General features: G+C 40.2%; 1 protein-coding gene across 5 annotated transcripts in view; it reads right to left on the reverse strand.

Moving 5' to 3' along the window:
• The window catches only part of ptprub (protein tyrosine phosphatase receptor type Ub), a 191,324-nt gene that overhangs the window by 74,369 nt on the left and 98,107 nt on the right, over positions 1 to 18,848 (reverse strand). For all 5 annotated transcript variants that reach the window (XM_042489528.2, XM_042489526.2, XM_042489527.2 and 2 more), the window contains 3 exons: positions 10,780 to 10,861; positions 7,013 to 7,128; positions 1,105 to 1,279 (listed from right to left, as the gene is read on the reverse strand). In XM_042489528.2, coding sequence (XP_042345462.1) covers positions 1,105 to 1,279; positions 7,013 to 7,128; positions 10,780 to 10,861 — 373 coding nt within the window. The remainder of the gene's footprint in view (positions 1 to 1,104; positions 1,280 to 7,012; positions 7,129 to 10,779; positions 10,862 to 18,848) is intronic.

Consider the following 18,848-nt stretch of genomic DNA (forward strand, 5'->3'; position numbering starts at 1 on the left):
TTAGCACTGAATCCAGAGTACAGCTTAAGCTGATGGAAATGTCATTACTTTTGCAGGTAGTTGGCCAAAAAAAAAAAAAAGGACTAACAGAACTTCTGACATTATGATGGCACTAGAGAAAAGGTTAAGGGATCACCAAAGACATTACACTTCACCCCAATAAGGGACATGAATGTTTACATTAGATTTCAAGCCAATCTATCCAACAGCTGTTGAGACATTTCACAAACAACCACATGACAACCTGGACACATCAATTCGGAAGCATGAACATCTGTGCAAAATTTCACGGCAATCCATCTGACAGTTGTCGAGCTATTTCAGTCAGGGCCAAAGTGATGGACAGATCAATTGCGCAGCCAATATTGCCATCAATAAATTTTGCACTCTCTCTAAGTCTCCCCTGCCCTTACATCAGTCATTTAAAAAAAATGTAATATCAGCAGGAGCATACAGAAGAGGACACGGAGATTGGGAATCCCTTATTTCCCCTTCTCATCCTCCCTTTGCTGAGTGCTGGAGTTCGTTATGCCATCAAACCATCCCACAGCCATGTCATTACTATGCTGTCAAAGTGGTGTCAGGCTGTGGGGTGGAGTGAGTAATGGGAGTGAGGTCACCATCTGTGGTACATGATATGACAGGGGCTGCAGGAGTCCAAGTCAAGTGAGCAGCCTTTTGACAGAGAGCTGAAGAGCTGAGTATGGCAGCCTATTTGACAACTCCCGCTCAGAAAACAACACGTGTCAGGCAGATTGCATTTGCCATCCAAAGAGCCTTCATGTGTGTCGAGCACCGTACAATTGTGAGTCTTACGGAAATCAGTTTGAAATAGGTGTCTGTGATTTCCACAATTGTGTACAAAAGATGTCCTATGGGTAATCTGAAATGTGTTCACACTAGTGGCCATCACTGCTCTGTTTCATTTTTAATTCTCCTTTGAATCACACACACAGTAATCTACTGTGACCGAAAAGAGCAGAAAATCATGTTATCATAAAACACAGCAGGAAAACTGATGGTCGGTTGGGATGAAAGAAAACAGAAGGGAGGAAAAAGACCAGAAAGAGAACAATAAGAGACAAAACAAGAGGAAGCATTTACCTTTGACAACGAGTTCAGCAAAGTTTGAGACCCCAGAGCCCCTGGGGGACTGAGTGACACAGCGGTAAAGGTCTTGATCCGTTCGCTGGACGCTGTCTAGCTGGAAGGATACCACAAAGCGGCGGTGACTCAAGTGCTTGACTGACGCTGTTGTTAAAATGTCCCCATTGTGTCTCTGAAAAGCAAGAAAGGACAGGGTCAGAGAAAACAGGAGGGGTCATCATGTCCCTCTTTGTCACACACACTGAGGTTCATGTCATCTCATACAGTGTATCATGTGTCATAGTGACACACACATACACACACATTTAGACAAAGAAACAGTGGGCAAGATTAGTAGTACTGTAGTCCCTCGTATGAGTGAAGCTCCCAAACCCAAACACTTCCCATGATGCAACTCAATTTAAACTCTCTTCTTGCCCTTCCTGCCTGGTAAACGCTTACACCTTTCAAACTCAAACAAGCGAATGTTTTCCTTTACCTTCTTTTCTTTTTCTTTACCTACATGGTTTTTCTGCTTCCTTATTTCTTTCCTTTCTCTCTTACTTCCTTTTTTAATACTGTGCCTAAATGACATTATTTTGCACACACCATCCAACTTCCACCATTAACATACACAGTAGGTAGTGAAGAGGGTTGGCAAAATTACCAAAATGCAGCCCCCTTATTAACGTGCCATCACGCTAAAGTTTTTAAAAGACTTGTCATATGGCATAGATGTATTATTCTTTTCAGGGTACCAGAATATATGGTGCACTTTTTTATATTATAATGGCAGACTCCAGAACGGAAAATCCAGTAAAAATTAACAAATAAATGATTACGTACAAAAAGAAAAAAAACAAACAAAAAAAACAAAGGGGAAAACATTTCACACACATATCTTGATTCTTAAGAGACTGATATCCATTTAGTGGAGTTAAGCTGAGTTCTCGGATGAAATGAGTATCCGGTACAGATGACGTACTTTTCACAAAATCAGCCAGATAAAAAGTGTCAATGTCTGTGCTTGTGATGAAGGAAAATCCTCATTTGGATGTTGTTGTTGTTTTGTAAATGCTTTTCCTGATAAATAATAAACACAGCAACTTCTAAACAACCCATGTCAGTTTTAGATTTTAAATAACAAGTTATGCATAGGCCCCATCCATTTTTAGCTTAAGTCCCACCCACTTCTGGTTTTATTCTGAGTACAGATACAGATGATAATGTATTCTCTCATCTCCACTATTCAAACCTGTCTTCAGTTTCAATGTAAGCCCAGAACCAGTCCCAGGGAGGAACGTTCTTTCTGATCACTGCTTCGTTTTCTAGGCACTCATAAGAGAAGTAAATAAGATGCTGTTTCTGCCATTGAACTCAACCATTCTTTCAGTTCTGGCTATTTGTTTCCCTCCAGTGTGTTTAAATAACTCGACAGACTGTCGAATAATAACAGAAAAAGAACACTTGGATAATGTTGGTGTTATTTGGGCTCGGTCCCCCAGTAAACATATCAGAGCATTTCAAATTGAACCAGCGCAGCATTTCTGGTCTTTACGACACTGGTTTAGAGGTCCAGGAAACTAACAGACCGATGGCCTGCATTGCCTAACAGCCCAGTTCAGACCAGATTAGTAATAGACCAGTTAAAACAGACAGCTACTTGCAATGTGCCAGTCTGCAGCATTTTAAAAGCCTGTTGGTTCATACAAGTGCAAAAAGACAAGACGGTGTATCACCTCTATGTAACAGCTCTTCTGTTCTAATTCCCAGCTTTTCAGGCTCTTTTGGAACTTGATATAATTTTTAGCTTCTTAAAATATGAATGGAGATAGTGAGACACTTGCTTCTTAGATTAGTGATCAAACAGCAAAAACATAAACAAAATGACCTGAGCATGGTATGTGTGACATATGCGCACATATGGCGAGCAGCGTTTAGCAACACCACACCATAAGGTTTAACCGGTAAACCTGTCGACAGGCACGGGGACGGGGTGTTGCTGTCAGGGAATCATCCAAATACATCATCCGGGACATATTACTGACTTGGCCGGCAGACTTTACAACAAGCTGGTTGGCTGGCCGCTGGCGAGTCGCAGGTGACACCATCAGCCGGCCTGAGTCAAGCTGAGACGGGCCAGTTTATACCGTTGCAGCTTTTCACTGCAATATTCTAAAACAGTTTTGTTTCATTGTGAATCTTTGATCTGACCCGGGCTTAAATCAATCAAATCTGTGCATTCTGATTGTGACTCGAGTGATTGAGATACAAGCATAAGGGTAGGACAAGACAAGAGACAACAGTCGGAGAAACAAGAGAGTCAGAGAAAAACAATATCACATGGTGTGTTTTAAAGAGAGAGAAGTAGACAGTGATAACAGAGCTTTTAATCAAGAATGGACAGACTCTTTCATGTTCTTTCCTCCCACAGGCAGCTCAGTATGTCTCCCCGCCCTTCTGTCAGTTTCATATTGGATCTATATTATTCTCTAAACCACATATCTTGGGAGGGCGGTCCTATCCTCTGTTAAAAAATTACACATCGTATACTGAACATACACACTCACACACACAATCACAACCTATAAACCTGGCCTTGTGTGCAGTCATTGCTCAGTGAACTCCGGGGACACTCAGCTCATAATGTAACAAAACACCCTTAAAGTATCGCTATCTGGGTCAGCTCTTATTAGAGCTGTGTGATTAAAAGGAGGATTGTCCAATTGTGTGCAATTTAATTAGAACAGCAGGACCATTTCTCTGATTTAATCACACAATATGACAATCAGACATGCTTTAATAAAAACAAATGAAATCTTGTTAAAATAATAGTGATTATGGGGGTAATGTATGTCATGAGTGCTGTCCCTTAATGGATCCCATCTACAACCGCAGCCGTCCTTGGTGTGCAATGTTATTGAACCAAAACATTTAACTGCTCGGCAGTTAGAATTGGGAGACAGATGGGCTTTGATGCATCAAGGTTTAATCAGTTTAGTAAATAGGCTACCGGATGATTAGCAGCATGTAGACCCTGTGTTTTGGTATAAACAGTGGAAATGGCTGTGAGGCAACTGCTCGTTTTAACATAAAGACTGAACATGACAAAAAAAGGGAGTCGGGGCAGACAGTGAGGGAAATAGTGACGAGCAAAAGACAAAAAAATCCAGTGTAATTCAAATGAATGTTGTATGATGCGCCTTGCTGTTGCACCATCAGAGGCATTTCTCACGTTGTTCCACACCATTAAAACCACTAGCATCTGTCAGGTCCACGTAGCCTCAACAAAACACATTGAATCTGACACTATTTTTTTCATGTTTTCAGGCCATTCTCTTTGTGTGAAATGGTGGACATGAATCTTGATGCTCATACTTTTGATCTGTCAGTTTTAAGAGAATCCAAAGCATGTGAGCATGCTGGGATTAACTTGGAGACCTTTGGGTTATGCTCGGCCATCACGGCCTCTGTTGTGCTTCTGATTTAAGCCTTCAAAAAGCCACAGACCACAGAAACCTCGGGCCGAGCCTTTGCAAACAAACACATAAACATGCACCCCCATATTAGGGTTAAGAAGGCAACTAATCTTGTGACCACAAGGAAAGAAGAAAAAAAGTTAAACACTCCCTTTATCTTTTGTATCTCCTTTTCACTGCCTACCCTGCGGATTACTGAAAGGAGGCAGGGGAAAATCAGGATAAATTAAATAAGCATGAGATCACTTCATGTTACGTAAACAATCTGGCTGTAGCTAATTGGCGAGGAAACGACAAAACGATCTGTTAATCTGGCAAGCGTGCGCAGCCAAGACTGTGCTGCAGCTGGTACCGCAGACACAATGAACACAAAAGGGCACAACAAAAGGAAACAACAGTGATGCGAGTTCATATGAAGAAAAGCGCTCAGACAGACATGTGTGAGGCTGACAGAGCAGACAGTGAAGGACGGTGAAGAGGACAGCAAAAGGCGGAGGAGAGGCAGCAGAGGAGTATTGCAGCGGCCTGGAGATCTCATTACAACAGGCGTCCGTATGGTTGTGCTATCTAATTACCCAAAGCATTTGTCTTCATCCTTGTGTTGTGACCAAATGGTTGGTTTGATAAAGCGTTCAGAGTGGTGGGAATGAGGACGCTTCAATTACATAAATCACACACCTCCTAGTTTCAAACAATACAGTAGGTCTGCTTGAGATCAACCATGATTAACACTAGCTGTAGTGGGTGGTAAGATGTTGGCAGTGAATGTGCGGCTGAGCAGCGATTGCAGAGTTAGATGGAAAAAAGTGGAGCCCTACAGTACAATGATGTTTGGTCCTTTAATCAGGGCTATATAAAGAGGAGGATTTTGAGACCACAGAGTTATTCCCACCAGAGGTAAGGACTGCATGACCTGTCTGACCTTCACAGAGCCAGCCATTCTAGATGAAAAGACAGATATCTAAAAAACAGCACATGATTTGAATAAAAACAGGAGGCAGTGAGGAAAGCAGAGAACACTGTGATCCTATAAGCAATGTAACTTTTCAAAGGCAGTGAAGTGAGGAGGCTTCAAGGCCTTCACGGCCTTCACAGCATTAGAACTCTGTCTACAATCTTTATTTAAGCACAAGCGCGTCTGGGACGCATAATGATTCAAAAACAGAGAAACCTTGTTGCAGTGGTTATTTAAGGTAACACCCTTCACTTGAAAATGGAGTTTTGTATGGAGAGCGTTCAGTTACACATTGCAGTTTGTAATGAAACTTCAACTTAATGATTTACCTTGTATCAGGTAAATGTTGAAAGAGAAATAAGCTTATAGAGGCATAAAAGAAATACAAGGATGTGCAAATGAATACGAAGAGACACAAAAAGACTACAAAGATACACAAAACAGCTTTAAAGTCTCACAAACGGACAACAAAACTGAAAAAAAAATACCCACAAAGCCTCAGATTGGAGAAGATTACACTCACAATTAACAATTAGCGGCTCGTAGAAAAACTTTTATAAAACCTGGAAACCCTTTTGACATGAGGGGGGTGTAATGTTTGTATTGTTGTTAATTTTTGTAAGGAAAAGCTTAATAAAAACATTCTTGAAAAAAACAACACAAAAGACATGCAAAACAATGAGTGTACAGTAGCTGCAGAATACTTCACTCATACTTGAGAACATGAGTGATAAAATATATGTACCTCTACTTTCTTCTATTGGGCTACCCATTCTCACTATTTTTACTGATACATGAAGTTATGAATAATTTTTATATTCAGCTAAGCTCACACACGACATTAAATGTCCAACAGAAAATAAACAAATACACACACACACACACACACACACACACACACACACACACACACACACACACACACACACACACACACACACACACACACACACACACACACACACACACACACACACACACACACACAATACAGAACTCTACCAGCTGCAATGCAGCGCAGCTACCGGAGCTGATTGCACCTTGCCTGGTCTAAACTTTTAAATCCATCCACTCCACAGAGTTTATAATTCTGTCTAATATCACGGGCAATCTAGACAATGCTTTCGATTACACTAGAAGCACTGCAGCGCGTCTCAGAAGCAACCCAGCAGCGTTTTCTTGTTTTGATTTTTTTAAACTATGCGAAACAGTAAAGTGTGGTCATTTCCCAGTTTTGCCATTCTGGTTTGGTGCACAAATTTAAACCAGTGTAATAAATTGCCTCTAATTAAGATACTCTCTTACTAAGTAGTTTTTTGTACAAGACTGTTTTACTGTAAAGTACCTCTTAAATACAAACGTTGAAAAGTGTGAAAAATACCAAAACCAGGTTTTCTTTTGTACTTTTTCTGTACGTTTTTTTAACATTTGAATGGTTTTGGAGGTAAAAATGCAACAAAACTCACAAACTTTTATAAATTCCACCACTGACCTCCAGCAAGAACTTCTCAGCTTCTGATGCTCGTCCAGCAGCAACACACTGGAAAGTAGCATTTTGCCCGGCATTGACCTCCTCATCTCCGAGCCTGGAGAAGTGCGGCGCCTTATCTAAAGAGACGGAGAGACACACAGTGAGATCAAAAGACTCCATTACCTTTCAGGCATTCACAGTGTCAGTCAGCTACATTAGATAACATTTTAGGAAGCTCTTTTGTTTTTTTAAAAAACATTAACAGGAATATTATCCATTTTTGTTGAGAAAACAACTACGTTTATCCACAGTTTGCCTATAATCAATTCAATATTCCCAACCATGCACCAAAAACATAAAGCAGTAACAGATTTTCTTAGTTTAAGTTAAAAGCAGCATTAACTCTCCATTTAATTCAATGTGCTTCATGCATAAACAATAATACAAAAATATCCTTACATAATATATAAAGGATTAAAATAAAAAGTTTATCTTAATTTTAATATTTTGTGTATTTATGTCAATTTTCCACAACACATCAGGATTTTGTGGATATGTACTTTCTGTCCATCATAACATTCAAATAAAATTCAACATTGGAGTGTTTAGTGTTAATATATACAGTTTTAAAAAGACAAAAAGTGTGTATTAGTATGAAAATATATGTATTGAGAGGGTCACTCAGTGTCTATTACCATAAGTTGATAAAAAAAAATTCAATTTAAAAAAAGAAAAGAAAATCAGATCAGAAGTAATATATACACAAGCAGAATGTGGGAGTGAATCTGCAGAAGAAATACCACAGAGTAAGCATCAGTCTTCTAAATTTTGACTAATAATGTCCCTGCATGCTGTGCTGAGCTGCAAATGAGTCAGTGTGTGGGAGTAGCCCTCTCACCCAACTCCGTGATTAACAATAGTGCATTGAGAAGCAGACCCCTACAGAGCCAAATCACTGGGTAAACGCCAGCAGCGGTGCCTGCCATCTCTGAGAAATGGGGTAGGACGATTCGACATGTCACTCTGGATGAGTGACAGGAAGAGATGGCAGAGCTACAGTGAAGCTGAAGCATTGGGGAGAAGCAAATGTTTTGGTCTCACACATCTCCTGCTTGGTTTTGCACAACACTGAGTTGCTATCTAGCAGAGGGGGTGGGGTGGGGTGGGGGGCGCGATTTGTTGATCTTGTTTGTTTACAGTAAGTAGTAAGGGGAGAGTGTTCACATCTGTACCCCACAGGTGGCCATGTTTCTTTTGAGTGACTCTCCCTCCTAAGGTTAATTCATAATTCATGCCTGAAAGCCAAACATAAACAAACAGCGAAATGAGTGTGAATGGGGGGGAAGAAACAGGCCCTACAGTTGGCAAGAACTGCAGTGTTATACAGCTAAATGTGTCAGATCTTATCCTCAGGACTCTTTAGCATGATAAATATTTTATTGGAGTGCAACACTCGTTTCAGAGTCAAAGACTTAGACTCCAGAGGAAAGAAAGCCAGAAATGTCAACCACGTTTTATCCAGAATTTAGGAACATGTTAAGCTTTTATTTTTATATTTAATTCCGTTTTCTACTGTGCGACACTTCTCTTCGGTTGTCCACGCCTCCTTCTTTCCCCACACTGTTCACTACAAAGTAATCCAGGTTGGCCATGTGCCACATCATAAGGCATGCTCAGGTCTTGATGAGAGTCTTAATTATTTAATGGCCACAGTGGGAGCATTCAGAAGATGCCATCTGCTGTGTCGGGGAGAAACAGGGTGACTGACTGGGTGGTACGCATACAGTAAGGGTACGAACCAATCTCACAGCCGGTGTTCATTTAATGAAATCACTGGTGGTATCCTCTGTGACATGACACCCTTGAAGAGTCTCCAAATGCTATTGTGATAACAGCAGTGAGTATATAAATATTAACAGAGAGATAACGCTGCAGATCCATCAAGCCTATGCCAGTTATAGTCACTCAAAAGCAGGGTTTCCATTAATAATAAAGTGATGCCAGTACATGTGTACTGGAAGGTTATGTCTTGGACAAATTAGAGAAATTTTGGTTGAATATTATATATAGTATATCTAATAGACTCACAGGCATAATAATGCTATTTTAAAATTAAAAGATAATATTAACCTAGCTTCTGTTTGTTGGGAAAACACAAAAGCACAAAGAATTGGCTTGGGCTTACTGTGTCCTTCAATTCGATACAAGTGAGCTTCAGTAACTAAATCAGTTTGTCTGCATTCACAGTGCTGTGTAAGGCTGCCCCCCTGAAAGTCAGAGGCTCAAATCATCAGTGGAAGAACACTCAGTCAACAGAGATTCCTTCAAGTTGAGCAGTCGGGGTTTTTTTTCTATTTGTCAGTCAGTGTCATTTTGGTCCATCAGATTTAGCTGCAGAGTGAGCACTCTTCACTTTCACGCTGCTCTTTGGTACAGGTAGCTGCAGTCTCAAAGGAAGCTGCCCAAAGGATCAGCAACATTACATTACTAACAGCTCCAACATTACTTTATCTTTTGCCTTCTGCTTAGAAGTGGTGAATTTAAGACTCATAGCAACTTAATACACAATACAGTCTCTGGCTTTTGCTTGACATATAGTGTTGGCAAAAACAGCTAAGCATAGTAACAAATAGTCGTGATATTTGTATTGGACAGCTAAATCTGATTTGACTGACATCATTCTGAGTCAGGTACAGCCAAACGGTGGCAGCTAGCTGGAGGGAGATTGCCAGGAAGTTGAAAGTTTCTAGGTAATGACCATCGCTACTAACTAAGTACTTACTGTTAGCAATAATGACTGTAATTTGCAGTAAAAATCACAATATAAAATGTGTTTTTTTTTTTCTTTTTAAAAGGTACAAATGTAAGAAGACCGCAAGTACTGGCTTTTAAGTGGTTACATTTCTTGCAGGATGTGAAGTGCACATCTAATAGGTACGTGGTTTACAAGGTGCAATGGAAATGCACCTTTAAGTGTGAACAGCATGTTCCAAGTTCGCTTGCTGTCAGGACACAGTGTTAGGCTTCATATGCTCAGAGGGAATTAGCTACACTGGACATTATGAGCATAGCTATTTAAATATGTCCGACTTCAACAGATTTTCATGGTCAAAAATCAGTAATTACTGGATGACAGAAACCCTGCTCAAACACTCGGTGTACCACAGAAGCTAAATGTATTAGCCCTGGTGTTCAGCAGTGTGACACTGAGAGAATTTAACCATGTATTAAACTCAGGGGACCTGTTTTACACAAGGTCCTAAGGGCTAACAACACGGTGCACTGCTACCATAAATGACACAAAAAGCTCTCCACTGCAGGGTTACAAAAAAAAACACCCAGAATATTCTTATAAAGCTTTGAAATGTAGTCCTTGATGGGAAAAACCCCTCTGTGCAACGTAAGTACTGACACAAAGCTACAAACACTTCCAGTCAGGCTGGAGAAGATGAAAGTGCCTTCAGAGGGAGAATTCAAGATTTCACTGATTCACAAATACATTTGGCTGTCAAACGAGGCCAGAGGCAGGAGCGGCAGGTGTGTTCTCAGGTGAAAGAGAGTGTTGGCATTTGGGTGTCACAGTGTTTTAATGGCGCTGCTGTTGTCGCAGGACGCCTCGGGACAACCTGCGGTACTAATACAAAAGGTCGATCAGCCATTACTCTTCTCCTCATCCTATTTATGTTTCATGCTGCTTTGAAATACATATTCCCCCCCAAACCATCAAACTTTTTTCTCCCCTCCAGCACCTTCTGTAATTGCAATTCATTGTTAGAAGTGGTACTTACAGCAGGGGTAGTTGAGCACCATGATGTCATCTATGGCAATGTAGCCTCGCCGCTCTCTAGAAACTGTTGCCTCAATCAGTACCTGCAAAAGTGAAGAGAACCTGATGAACAGATTTAATTCATAACTACAACAGCAAAAGCATACACTTGTGACTACCCTAATGCTCTCAAAGCTGAAGTGTACGAGCAATTTTCTAAAGAACACTGAGGGCTGTGTGAGTTCTGCTGCTCTCGCCCCCCTTTCGGTGACAGACGCATTAATTACAAACAAGCCCATCACCACATGGTTGCACAGCTGCTGACCCAAAACAAAACGCTACACAATGAGACAAACATGAGAAAGACAGAAACATAAAAATAGAGAGATGGATAAGTTTTTGCCTCAGTCCGCAGGGCCAAGAGAAATAATAGCTTTATCGGGAAGCACACAATGTGGCGCCGGAGTCATGAGCTCCATTCTACATTCAGGGCGCAGGCTGCTGTGAAGCCATAACAGCAGATAATACAGCTTGCACAGGGCCACGAGACTCAAGGGAGGACAAAGCTCCATACCGTCCTGTGGAACAATAAGCTGGATGAGCGGGAGGCCCTCATGAAACCCAATCAATATCAAATCACCATCCTCAGTAATAGTGAGAGAGTTATGAGACACAGGGGTGGTGTTTGTTTTTTCACAGAACACCAAGGACAGTCCTCCATCCACACGTTTGATCGAAGGCCGGCTTTGAGTTATTGTTTCTCATAATCCTTTGGCCAAATGATTACAAGATGGTTCCTATCACTGGGTCTTGATTTTTTTACTGAGGCCACCACACACACACACACACACACACACACACACACACACACACACACACACACAAACTATGTTATATCCTAAGAGCTACTTTGAATGTGTGTGTCTGATGTCTGTGTTTACAGACAGGCGCAGCTGAAATTGTTTATGCAAGATTGGAGCTCATTCTTCTCAAAGTCAGATAACTGAATCAAGTGATAGAAGCTTTACCAGGGACTTCTTATGTTGTAGAGTTATTACACTGAGGCTGAGTGCATGAAAATTGTCTATACTGGTGCCTATATGATTCCTGAAAAAAAACAGGACTTGTTTCTATGATCATGAAAGTTAAGTCTTGATGGAGATGGTAGTTTAATCAAAAAAAAATCTCAAGGTCAAGTAATTAGAATTCAAACTACTTATCATGGCCTACCTCAGCAATTTACCTCAGTAACAACAGCTCAAGTATGGAGGTTTGTTTTTAAGCTCAAAAGAAAAAAAATTCAAAAGGTATACCTTGAGCTGAGACTTGTTGCTGTAAGGATACTTATACTGATACCTTACTTACTGTTTATCATAGGTTTTTCAACAAAATAATTCTCAAATGCATCAATCATTGAATTAAAATAAACCAAGACAATTTAGAGGCCCGTCTGAACATTACATTTTCTGTTTTGTGTGACAATAGAACTGGAAATTTGTCTATACCTGTGCCAATATGATACCTCAGTTCCAGTGCCCGTACAAAAATAAGTCTTTTCTCTTTGAGCATGAAAGTTTTAAGAACTGTCTCCAAGATACTGGAGACGATTAGTTGTACAAAAAAAAAAAAAAACATCTAAGGATCTTCTAATTAGCTTGTCCAATTTTTTTGTTGTTGTTGTTTTTTGAGATACTTTAACCACATCTCCAATTCTTCCCCAGTAAAATCTTGAGATGTGGTTGAAAACTCAGGAAAAGCCAAAAAGCGGACCTTCAGCTAAGTTTTTTTTTTTTGTCAGGATACTATTTTAATAACTGGAAATGTTATATCGGTGCCAATATCATTCCTCAGCTCCACTGCCCATACAAATAAAGAGTTTTCTTTTAACATGAGAGTTTTAAGTACTATCTCCAAAATACTGAAGACCATTAGATTAAAAAACAAAAATCTAAGCATCCACTAATTAGCTTGTCCAAAGATATTTTTTTTTATCAAGACACTTTTTTTGATATTTAAACCACATCTCAAAATCTTCCCCAGTAAAATCTTGAGATGTCATTAAAAGCTCAGGAAAAAAAGTGGACTTGGATGTTAGTTTGTTTTTTGTCAGTGTACTATTTTCAAAACCTCACTTTGAGGAATATGAGAAAGAATTTCCCCCTATTTCTTTTTCACAAACCACGCTTTTCAAGTTCATCAGTTGTACCGTTTAATTAAATTACATTAAGGTTCAATCCCATTACACCCCTTTCCCCTAGTCTTTAGCACTTAGCCCCCCGTTTTGTCAGTTCATGTCTAACGATAGGGTGTCCCGACTCTTGTTGGGATAGACGTGTAGGGTGAAGTGTAAAGGCTCCAAGCTGAGTTTTTTCAGAGGCACACAAAGTGTTATAATAATCATCAATAAGATGTCTGTACAAGAGACAAAAGAAACCCACAAATGTATTTTTGTTTGTTCATGAATATAATTATAATAAATATAGTGTTGTCTTACTTCAATGTCCCTTCAGTGGACCATTTCTATATTACAAGCATAAGAAAAGAAATCGCTAGTATGCCAAAGTCTCAGTAGGTAAATTGATAGCTAGTTTGTTGCTGGCATATGATGCCTGGAATTTATGGTCCAGCAGCGAAGTTACTGCACTTGTTACTGCTTCTCTAATATCAGTGCAGACTAGCAGGGTAGGACCTACGTTGAGAACAAATTGCAAGCGTCCTGACAACCGCAAAGATCAACTTTATCATTATCCTGAGGGAAATTTGATCTAGAGCAGGGATCATAATACAGAAAAATACATGAAGGACAGCACCAGAAATAAATATAGAAATTCCCTAGCTCATAGGATGATACTACCGCACTGAACCAGAAACTGAAACAGTTTGATAACAGCACAGCACAGGCTGTCTACAACCCATGCAAGCAAAGACAGCATATTCGCAATGTCTGGTAACATTTGTGGCATCAGGTTCTTGAAGGGTTGTCCCATTTCTTAGGGGAAGATTTAAACCCCAACTCCTTACACCTCTGTTCTGAGGGACAAGGTGGCTCTCGAAACAAGTAATAAGGGTAAAAATAAGAAATGAAATTGGGCCCAAGACTAATCATAGTACTAAAGCCACTGTAGCGGTGCAATACAGAAAAATATTTCTCTGTATTGTACAGCTACAGCAGGACATATGAGTATTAGATATTTAAAGCCAATTTTAAGTGTAAAACTACTACTTTCCTATACGTTGCTAAAGACACATTTCAGGTAAAAAGTTGAAGTTTAATACACAGACCAAGAATAAGACACCCAGATTATCTCCACTACCACAATCCGCTTGTGTTTGCACACCTAATTTAAGAGTCAACAACATCTCCAGGACCCCTGGCCCAAATTCCAGCCTTCCACAGTCAGCAGGACAGAGATAGTCTACCTCGCTGGACTTGGAAAGGAAGACGTGTGATTACACCAACAATTGGTGTGACAACAACCCAGGCCATGTGCGACCCCTAAAGGCACCTGTTCCAACACATCGTGATGGGATGCGAGAAGATTGGGGTCAGCTAAAAGACTCCTGACAGAATGAGACGCAGAAAGCCAGGCATGCAGAGAGAAGAGAGGGGAGGCTAGAGGCTGACAGAAGGAGAGGTGAGAGGGAGAGCGGGAGGAAAGGTCCTGGCTGCTGGGTCAATGTGCTGGAGAGTGACCCCGCTCTTCCTATAGCTGGCTGTAGTCCTCTGGCTCTGGGAGGAAGGCTAATCTCCTTCTGCCAGAGTCAATTTTCCTGTTTGTTCCCAGACGCCGCTGGAACCTGAGCCGGAGAACCCAAAGCTTTTAAAAGGGTATATTAACATTTCCTCTTTTCATCATTTCTACTTTCTCCCTATTTCAAGTGGTCTATTTTCTTTAAAAGCCCGTGCAGGATCCTTTTCTCTAATTACACTCTTTCTATCCTTCAATTTTTCTTTGTCTTTATTTCTTTCTCCATGCATCATTTTCTCCCTCCCTCTTATTGCACACCTGCCTAAACATACAATATTTACAACGATGATTAAAGCACAATATCCTTCAATATGTTGACCCAAAAGTGCAGTGTAAACACACATTGCTATGTCATTAACTAACATCAAAATTAGCCCAGAAACAGTGATTAGGTTAAATGGTGTACAAGGAAGAGAAAAAAATGTCTTGAAAGTCTAATTGAAGGTGTTAGTACTCTCTGCTGAGCTAAAACACTCAATAAGAGATTGATTACTGGTTAATCCTCAGTCTTCTTAGCCATTAGGGTAGGAGGTTATTAAGAGGGAGACATTCAGAGCATTTGTTTCAATAAACAACCTCCACAGATTTTTATTGAAAGCCACTTTCCCAATGAAATTTTCTTTATGCCTGTGCTTAATTCTAATGAATGGCTACTTTACTTCCAAAAGATATAAAAACACAGGAACCATCTTCTGAAGTAAAAAAAAAAAAGTGTGACACCCAGTGATTTATGGCTGATATAAAATGCACATTAGGAGAACATATTACATTACCCTGCAATATTGGCTCTTAGAAGCAATTGTTATGTATACAAATCAAGAGGTGATTTATCTTGTCCTATAAAGCAGCTTCTACCTTTTCCACTTCAGTCAGGAGACACCATTAGACATAGAGGGCTTTCACTCACCATTAGACGCAGTCATAGATAAATAGCTCCTTAAATATTCACAGACAAAAGGTCACATGCCAAAGTGAATCTCTTCAGGTGGAAAATGCCAAAGGACAACAGTCTGTGCCTGAGAGTGCAGTTTAAATCTTGGGAATCTCAATTTGCTCTCTACAGTATTTCATAAGAGCCTTTTCTCATTGCCACAGGCTCAGCTTGCAGGACTCTCAGCAGGCTGCAGTGGAGAAAATAGGAGATATTATCAGACAAAGCTGAGACATGAGGATTCTCATTTACAAGTCTTTGATGTGCCTACCACTATCTAACATGTTTCTTTTCTTTTTTTTAAAGAAATGGGTCTAATAAGTAAACAAGATGGTATCACAGGAGACGTTAAGAAGTGTGCTAGTCTGGTTTAAGAGATCAATCTAAAATGGGTTGATGTGTGCAGAATCCAATAACCAAATATGTGCATCTATAAAGTTTCTTTTTCTTTGAGATGTACAGCATATTAGGAAATAGGCATATCTGCAATTGTCCTGAGGCATAGATGAGAAGATCGATACCAATCTCATGTAATGTCTCCAGAGCAAGACGCATCCTCCAAGGCTGAAAAATGAAGCCAAAGTACCGAAAACTACAGTTCACCGAATGGCCACTTGAGGCTGGCTCTAAAAGTGAGCCCCAGTCCCCATAGACCCCCATTTAAAATACCCAACTTTACTCCCCAGTCTACGGCTCAATAAGGATTTAAGTTATCATAGTTAAGGGTGCGGCCACTTTAGCGACCGGGCATCTGCGAGGCTAGGTGACAACACAGGCTAGCAGATCCACATCTCACTCCTCAACAGCTCCACCCTCCTGTCCCCCTTGCTTCAAAACAGGAATCTGCAAACCACTGTGTGACACCACTGTGGTTACGTCGATTATTGTCATGCATCTATGGTCCAGAGCTGGTAAGCCTAGCTTATCTTAGCATGAGGACTAGAAGGAAGGGAAAATAATTACCCAAGCTCTGCACGAAGCTCACTAATTAAATAAGTATTTCACTGCTGAAAAGATGGTCTTTTCATAAAACTGGGCTGTCTGTGCAGTAGAAAGACGCTAATCTTTTCAAATGGTGCTACAGAACTACACTTAAATCTAACAGAATGCACTGTACCACACTGGTCCAATAAACGCTCCTGCTGGTGGGTGACGTAACACGAGTTTGGCTGTTTTGATATAGGTAACAATATGGCAGCCATTTGGAAACAAGCAATCTCAATTCACAGTTAAAGGGTAAGCTAAAATATGTTTCTGAAAACATTATAGGCAAGAAATGAGCATCACAGTAATTGATTCTTGGTTCATTTTTGATCAGCACTGCTTAGTTTTAAAGTTTGATCTCAGTATTTTCATCTTCCATTTACAATGTAAAAAACAATATATTTTCCACTTCCTGTTTATAAATTCTCAGATGCCAACCAAACAGTGCACTAAAATATGATTTTGAAAACAATATAAGTGAGAAATAGGCAATACAATGCCTACTAGCTGTGTTGACATTGCCAACAGCCCTAGCAGAGCTATCAGTGATAGCAGAGGCCTAGTAGACAAATCTAATGGTGTGCAGCTCAAGATTGAGCCACTTACTCACTGGTGCATCTGAGGGGAAACCGGAGGGTGGGTACAGTGTTTCCAAAGCAGCACTGTTGGGGTCAGTATGACATTACTAGCAGTAATCTCCAAATGTGTTGCACAGTGGAGTAAACTGAAAAGCAGTAAATTAAAGTTAATCACGTAATTGATTTTTTGGGATCTTCTTACTGGGATTCATTTAATGACAAGCATGTACTGGAGCAATGATTGTACTGAAGAAATAACTTTTTCGGTTTATGTTTGACATGACATGTGAGGATTGTATTAAGAAAAAATCAAAACCTATCCTGAAAGTTAAAGCACCTTCAACAGTTAGAATGTAGTAAAAGAGGGAATAAATAATAGACGCAATAACAACTCGTGGATAAGGTAATGCAAGACAGAAGAAAGGCAAGTCTGAAGAAGATTCTGACATTTGAGAAGAAAGTGAGAGACGGTAAAGAGGGGAGGGGACATGTCTCCTGCTCTAGTTGGCAGTCTTGGAGGGCTGGATAACATCTTTAATATTTGATAACAAGGTTCTCCAGGTATTGCAAACACTTCTACAAATAAGAGGCAGACTGAGAAATATGGCCATGTACACCACATGACATCTTCAAATCGAGACATCTCAAGGTGATCTTGCTTTCTTGGATTTCAGCCCCAAAATCCATTGAACTCCAAATCCCAATTCCACAACTGCGATAAGAGGAGGTGATGTGCGTGTAATGCTTGTCAACGCTGATATTATTATAAAGGACAACCTGATCAAGGAAGAAGAAGAAGAAGAAGATTGGGGTGATTTGGGTTTTCAGCATGTTAATTCTTAGTTTTGGTGATTATCGAGAATTGCTTTGACTGTTTTTAATTACATTCCACAATGACATTTTCAAGAAATAAACAGTGACAGTGTGTGCTGTAAACAAGGTATTTCATCACACCCTAAATCGTGGAATGAGCATCCTTGAAAGTAATCTCACATCTGTATCTGTGCATTGCAAAAGGCTACACTGACATTTTGAATCCCTGCGCTGTAGGCAAGGAATTGGGAGCTCTAATATGACCTGAAATCTAATAAGAGGAAAAAACCTGCGGATTTGAAAAACCTCCTCCAAAATGATGCATGTTCTCCTGGGATTTCTTTTACTCGGAAACAATGATAAGATGTGCCTTATTCTCCACCTCTGCTTCAAAAGAGTGCTTTGCGAGTTTAATGACAGGGTAAATCTGCCTGCCTATCACTTAAAATCCAAAGTGATCGTGTTAGACTTGCTATGGAGCTGATATAACCTGAAACCTTTAGCATTTAAAGTCACACAAGCGGCAGCTAACATGCTTTAGAGGTAAAAGTGTTGGTTAAATTTCAAGAGACCTTTGCTGAAGCAAACCTGGCTGTAAGAAACTCTCATTGTTCTTTTTTTTTTGTTCTGTTTTCATGGCACTGTTGCTGGTTAACAACAGCAGACAGCTAGCATTAAGATGCTGTTGAGAAAAACACTCAGCCTCCACATTTACCCTTTTCTGTTTTGTTTGTGTAAAAGAGATCAGTGACGTGTTGCGAGGCAAGACCCTGTGTCATTCCACAGTGATGAGCTTTTTGACTGCAGAGAGATTAGCGATGTAAGCCTTGGTATATGTGACTTTGAGGGGGCAGTTTGTTTGGCTCTCTTTGTGCTGAGAAGCAAGCTGCAGCCGAGTGAAAGTGAAATGTGAAATGAAAGAGGAAGCAAAGAGGAAAAGATTACAATAAGATATATTTTCTTGAAAGGTGCCAAAACCTGGTGACCAAATCCCCAATATTAACACATTTAATCCAGTTCATTTGAACACTGTTTT

This window comes from Plectropomus leopardus, chromosome 11 (assembly GCF_026936395.1).
Source record: "Plectropomus leopardus strain MGB_pleo_1.0 chromosome 11, ASM2693639v1, whole genome shotgun sequence".
Classification (NCBI taxonomy): domain Eukaryota; kingdom Metazoa; phylum Chordata; class Actinopteri; order Perciformes; family Serranidae; genus Plectropomus; species Plectropomus leopardus.